Raw genomic sequence first — 6,582 nt, 5'->3', positions numbered from 1 at the left:
TGTCTATTCTCAACCTCTTGAACTAATCCTTTCAGACATATGGGGTCCAGCACCTATAGAGAGCACATCAGGTGCAAAATACTACATAATATTTGTTGATGCTTTCTCAAACTACACTTGGATCTATCCCTTAATAAATAAATCACAAACCTATGAAATTTTTGTTCAGTTCAAAACTATGGTTGAACTCCAATTTGACAGCAAAATAAAAGCCTTGCAAACAGACAATGCAAAGGAGTACCTTAAACTCACTCAATATCTAAAACAACAAGGTATTATCCAACGACTAACCTGTCCATATACACATCAGCAAAATGGAAAACCAGAGAGGAAACATAGACACATAGTGGAAACTGGATTGGCCCTACTAGCACAATCTCACCTACCCCAAAAATTCTGGGAGGATGCTTTCCTCACTGCCACCTATGTTATAAACCAATTACCTACACCCACTTTAAATCAACAATCACCTTTTGAGACTCTTTTCCACATTACCCCTGACTATTCCTTTCTAAAGACATTTGGTTGCAGTTGCTACCCTTACTTAAGACCCTATAACAAACATAAGATTGATTTTCGATTAGCCAAGTGTACCTTTATTGGGTACAACACTCACCATAAAGGCTATAAATGTCTAAGTCCAACTGGTCAAACTTTCATTGCTAGACATGTCTTGTTTGATGAAACTAGTTTTCCCTATCTTCTTAAGTCACCTAATCCCATCTCTATCCCAACTCCTACTAGTCAGACTTCAAGTCCCATAATTCCAATAAGTCCCATAATTCCAGTAGGTCCTTTAATTCCAGTCAATTCACACACTACTCACACTAATTCCTCGCTGCCTCTGAACCCGAATCCTACTATATCTCCTTCCACCAACTCTATATTGGGTCCTCCACCTATTCACTCGCCCAACCATCACTCCAACAGTACAAACTTGAGTGTTCCATTGCATGATTTTTTTGTTAGGACTACTAATTCTACTTGCAGGTCCTCTACTGATACACATCCTCCTCAAGCATCTACTCATCCCATGACTACCAGGGCTAAAGCAGGCATCTTTAAACCAAAAGCCTACTTGGCAAGTCTAGAACCTACATCTACAGCTGCAGCTATTGCTCAGCCTCATTGGTTTAAAGCTATGCAAGAAGAACACTCTGCTCTTCTACGCAATCACACATGGGAACTGGTCCATCTTCCTCCAAACAGATCTCCTATTGGCTGCAAATGGGTGTTTCGTACAAAGTTTAACCCAGATGGCACCATCCTTAAATATAAGGCTCGCCTTGTAGCTAAAGGCTTCCATCAAGAAGAAGGGTTTGACTATCAGGAAACCTTTAGTCCTGTAGTCAAGCCAACCACCATTCGTGTTGTCCTCACTGCTGCATTCTCGAAGAATTGGCCCATTCATCAACTGGATGTTAATAATGCCTTCTTGAACGGTGAGCTTCAAGAAGAGGTCTTCATGCAGCAGCCTCCTGGCTTCATTCACCAAGACAAAACATTGGTCTGTAGACTTACCAAAGCACTATATGGTCTCAAACAAGCACCTCGTGCTTGGTTTGAGAAACTCAGCAACACTCTCCTTAGACTTGGCTTCACCACAGCAAAGTGTGACTCCTCCCTGTTCATATCCATTACTCCAACCACCACTCTCTTTGTTCTAGTTTACGTTGATGACATCCTTGTCACTGGATCTTGTTCATCTGCTATCCAATCCTTAATTGATTCTCTGAATCAAGCCTTCTCCCTTAAAGATCTTGGACTTCTCCACTACTTCCTTGGTATAGAGGCCACAAAAACAACTTCTGGAGGATATCATCTTCATCAGTCAAAATATATTCATGATCTTCTTAAGAAAGCTAACATGCATGACTGCAAAACCATGCCTACTCCAATGATCTCTAGCTCCAAACTCTCTTCTCGTGATGGATCTCCTTATTCAGACCCTACACAGTACCGCTCTATAGTTGGTGCCCTCCAGTACGCTACAATCACTAGACCTGAAATAACCTTTAGTGTTAACAAGGTGTGTCAGTTCATGCACAAACCCTTAGACACTCACTGGAAGGCAGTCAAGCGGATCTTGCGTTACCTGAGTGGTACGGTGTCTCATGGCTTAGTCATCAATCCTTCCTCCAACTTCAACTTAGCTGCCTACTGTGACTCTGACTGGGGTTCGGATCTTGATGATCGTCGCTCCACCAGTGGCTTCTGTATCTTCTTTGGCTCCAACCTGGTTACTTGGTCTTCGAAGAAACAACATGTTGTCAGTAGATCTAGCACCGAAGCTGAATACCGGTGCTTGGCTGCTACTGTTGCTGAGCTCACCTGGATCCAGTCACTTCTTTCTGAACTTAGAATCACCATTCCACGTCCTCCTACCATCTACTGTGATAATATGTCAGCTGTTCTTCTCACTGCTAATCCCCTTTTTCACAATCGTACCAAGCACTTTGAGCTTGACCTCCATTTTGTACGAGAAAAGGTGTTAGCTAGGCAAGTATCAGTTCATCACGTACCTGCTCCTGATCAGCTAGCGGATGGGCTCACGAAGGCTATCTCCACTTCATCTTTCCATCAGTTCAAGTCCAAGCTGTGTGTCCTTGCCTCCAAGCCCACTCAGCTTGTGGGGGGATGACAGATATACTAAGGCCCAATGGCCCATATGTATCCAAAACAGAATTCAACAGAATTCTGTTAACCCAATTGTTAGTTAGTTATAAATAGTGAGTTAGCTATTATTAACAGATCTAAGTATAAATAGATCTCAAGTGTAACTGATCAATCAAGCTTTTCATAATTCACTTTTGCAATTACAGTTTCTTTCTCTTTCTTTCTCTCTCTCTGATACCTTTCAATGACCCATTAGTGCGTGGGTTGTTGCACACAAAAACTGGCTTCAACATAGTGTGTGATCCGATGTGTTGCAAAAATGGGTGTAAATGTTAATATGTCAAAAGAATACAGAAAAAATATTAGTAGTATATATTATCGCCGAAATATTAAATAATTCACATGATTTCACCCAATACCTTAAATTTTTGGAAAAATAGCTTATAACAAGGCCTTAGACCTTCTATAAGAATGAGGTGATTTAAAGTTTATTAATCTTTATTGTCCTATTCTTTTAAATAAAATTTGAATGTCATTATACAAGAAGGGCGAGTTTGTCCGAGGATTTGTTCTTCAGACTTCAAGTCTAAAAAATCATATTGCGTGAGGAGTGAGGAAGTATAATGAAAATATAAAATCATTTATATATCATTATTTAACCAAATAATTTTAAAGAAAAACATTTTATAACATTATGTGTGTTAAAGGATAATTTATTATTGTTTTTTCAGTAACATATTAATCAGTTCCCTAGATATTGAGATAGACCACATGGTTAAGAGATACTTCTGCAAGATAGAGAATATGATGTTGAATGGTCTTGTTTGGCCGGGATAAATGTGGGATACCTTCAAGGTATACTGATGTTCAGGTAAGTATTTGATCAATAAATGCGCTTTAGTAAAAAACGGATAAGATGCTCATACCTAGACTTCAAGCTTTGTTATATAGTAATTGGTTGTTCTAATTATGCTGCCGTAGAATAACAGAATTTAATCCAATTGGTGGGCTGAAATGGCTTCTATAGGCTCTCACATGTATGAAATGTCTAGTTATGGGCTAAACCTTCTAGGAATCGCTGGAACTATGTGTCTGTCCCTTAGCTATTGGCTAGTAGGGTGGTTGTATGTCCTAAGCTATTGTTACCATAGTTTTAGCACATGCAAGATGGCGTCTACGCAAGTGAAATGCGTTTTCTTAGCCTTTGTCCGTTGGGTCTCTTGGACTATTTATGGGTTGAGTCTTGTATTCAGATCGGAATAGATTTAGACTATCACTATGGTCTGCTAGATTATAGTCCAAAGAACAATATATTATTTTCCAAGTTATGGATGATGAAGACATAGATGTGACAATGGAAGAATTTGTCAACAAGTCAAGGAAAGATTTCTTAGAATTGTGCGACATGTATGAATCCAGCTTGTGTAAGGTACTTCGTGATCGCGTCAGGAGTTGGTCCCCGCTGTAGTCTACCACTTCGAGTCTTCAGCGCTTGAATATTCTCTTCATTCCACACGGCCTACGAAACGTGTGTGCGCCGTGTTCGGCTACGGAGTGTGTCCCACATGTATGGTGTAGGAAGAACATGTGTGGTGGGATGAGTAGGCTCAGGCTAGTGCTCGAATAAAGACAGAGAATACTCAGATGACGACGACTCAACCATAATAATATACTGTAAAAAAATTAAAAATTCATTGCTATAAATAATTTAATTTCAAATAATTTACATGTCTAGTACATTGCTATAATTAAGATTTTAAAAAATATTAAATTACAAATAAAATTTTTATTAATTTTAATGCGCATCACTAAGCATAATATATTCGTCATGTATGCTCTAACTCACTTCACAAAATAAATTAGACTAACTACGATCAAAATTTATAGTCATTTTAAAAGTATGTATGCATAATCTAATTTATTAAGTATGAATAAAATTCTTTATGCATATATTATAAGTTACTACAATTCTCCTAAGTCACTAATTATAACCTAAGTTACTAAGCATGTTATAAATCACTAACCATCTCGCAGGAGTATATCCTATGTAACTATTCATATAATAAGTCACTAAAAATTTCCTAGGTCACTAGTATACTATTTCTATTGTTGTAATTCAATAATATAGAAAGCATAGATTAAGACTTACTTAACTGACAGAGTTTTGCTGCGTGTAAAAAATTCAAGGAGAAATCCATAAAGAAGTGAGAGCAAAGTCATGGAAAAAAGGTAGAGAGATTATGTGATCCACATTATTTCACGGGCAAAGCACTGTCCATTAATTTCGTATTTTCACCTCATCCAAGGCCTTTATAAGCTTAAAAATATTCTTGAAAAGGACGCAACTTGGCTTTTTCTCATCATCTTCTTCTTCTTCTTTCAGGACCTCGACCTCAAAATCGTGTGCATGTGTTTGCAGGGAGAGAAATATAGTGAGATAGCCATGGCACTAGAAGCAGTAGTATATCCACAACAACAAGACCCATTTGGTTATGGGATCAAAGATCTGAACAACTACAACTTATTAGCATGTGATGGAGGCAACTGGGGCTATGGCGATTTCAACCTCGAAAAAGAAGAGCATGGTTCTATCAATTTTCTCGAGAACCAAACAGAGAATTTTCCTTATGGAGATTGGAATTGCTCTCCGCCATCAATGTTGCCCCGCACGAATGAACTTCATGTCTCTAATAATCCATCTTCGGAGGCCACTGAACCCAGCACCACACACAACTTAAATAGCTCAACTTCCACGCCTTCTCGTCGTAAGAGGAGAAGAACGAAAAGCAGAAAGAATAAGGAAGAAATTGAGAACCAAAGAATGACTCACATCACTGTAGAGCGCAACCGAAGGAAGCAAATGAATGAGTATCTCTCTGTTCTTCGGTCTTTAATGCCTAAATCTTACGTCCAAAGGGTACTTTGATTAAATCTTTGTTCCATCGAAACATGCTTAATAATATGGTTCTGCTTTTCAAATTCTTGAAATGGGTTAACATAATTTGTTTGTGTTTTCATTGATGAATGCAGGGTGATCAAGCATCTATTATTGGAGGTGCTATTAACTTTGTTAAGGAGCTTGAGCAGAGGCTGCAATTTCTTGGTTCTCAGAGAGAAAAAGAGGGAAATTTTTATAAGGGTGCAGATATGCCATTTTCTGAGTTCTTCACCTTTCCACAGTACACAAGTACTGCTAGTGGTTGTGATAATTCTGAGGCAATGGGTGAACAAGTGGGTGAGGTTGAGTGTGGCATTGCTGATATAGAAGTGACAATGGTGGAGAACCATGCAAATCTCAAAATAAGATCAAAGAAACGGCCAAAGCAGCTCTTGAAGATGGTATCTAGTTTGCATGGCATGCGTCTCACAATCTTGCACCTACATGTTACTACCACCGGGGAAACTGTCCTCTATTCTCTCAGTGTTAAGGTTTGTGTATGGTGCCTTTTTGGTTTTCACTTTCCAAGCACTTTTACCAGTCTTTGGGGGTTCTTTTCTTCTCCATGTCTTTGTAAGCAGTGAAAGTGAAAGTGTACTAATGAAATTTTTTTTTTTATTTTGTTTTGTAGGTGGAAGATGATTGCAAGCTGGGATCAGTGGCTGAGATAGCTGAAGCTGTATACCAAATGCTGGATGGGATTCAACAAGAGTCAATAATGTTGAATTAAGATCCGAACTTGAAACTAATTTGGCCTATTTTTTTGTTTTTTTTGTTTAACCAAAGGAGCTTATTGAAGATGGTGGATATTTCTCTCTTCTATCCTCCTTCAAGTTGTACCTAATAATTGCAAGGGCTGTTCATTCTTTTTTAATCTATGATAGTTTGATAGTGCCTTGATGTGGGCTCCTTGGAAGAAGGTTTTGGTTTATTCCTTCTAACATATCTTTCTAGCTATCTACTTTTGAATGTTGTGTCTTCTCTTTTTTCTCTGGGTCTGCGTTGGAGAAGGTTGTTGAGTATTGTGC

General features: G+C 38.5%; 1 protein-coding gene across 1 annotated transcript; it reads left to right on the top strand.

Moving 5' to 3' along the window:
* The first annotated feature begins 5,023 nt into the window (after nucleotides 1–5,023).
* LOC133293912 (transcription factor bHLH94-like) lies at nucleotides 5,024–6,284 on the top strand. Its single transcript, XM_061492534.1, has 3 exons — nucleotides 5,024–5,533; nucleotides 5,647–6,045; nucleotides 6,186–6,284. The coding sequence occupies exons 1-3, from the start codon at nucleotides 5,024–5,026 to the stop codon at nucleotides 6,282–6,284; spliced, it is 1,008 nt and encodes a 335-aa protein (XP_061348518.1).
* The last annotated feature ends 298 nt before the right edge of the window (nucleotides 6,285–6,582 follow it).

The sequence above is a fragment of the Gastrolobium bilobum genome, unplaced genomic scaffold, assembly GCF_033153095.1.
Source record: "Gastrolobium bilobum isolate Gb01-03AN ecotype WA unplaced genomic scaffold, APGP_CSIRO_Gbil_v1 utg4431, whole genome shotgun sequence".
Taxonomy (NCBI): domain Eukaryota; kingdom Viridiplantae; phylum Streptophyta; class Magnoliopsida; order Fabales; family Fabaceae; genus Gastrolobium; species Gastrolobium bilobum.
Note: the sequence above shows the minus strand (reverse complement) of the source record. Positions and strands in the feature narration are given on the sequence as shown.

What these genes read in the sequence shown, in the direction of transcription:
- LOC133293912 (XM_061492534.1), top strand. Translation starts at nt 5,024, where the DNA reads ATGTGTTTGCAGGGAGAGAAATATAGTGAGATAGCCATGGCACTAGAA. An exon ending in CTAAATCTTACGTCCAAAGG is followed by an intron (nt 5,534 to 5,646) that starts GTACTTTGATTA and finishes TGATGAATGCAG; the next exon opens with GGTGATCAAGCATCTATTAT. An exon ending in TCTATTCTCTCAGTGTTAAG is followed by an intron (nt 6,046 to 6,185) that starts GTTTGTGTATGG and finishes TTTGTTTTGTAG; the next exon opens with GTGGAAGATGATTGCAAGCT.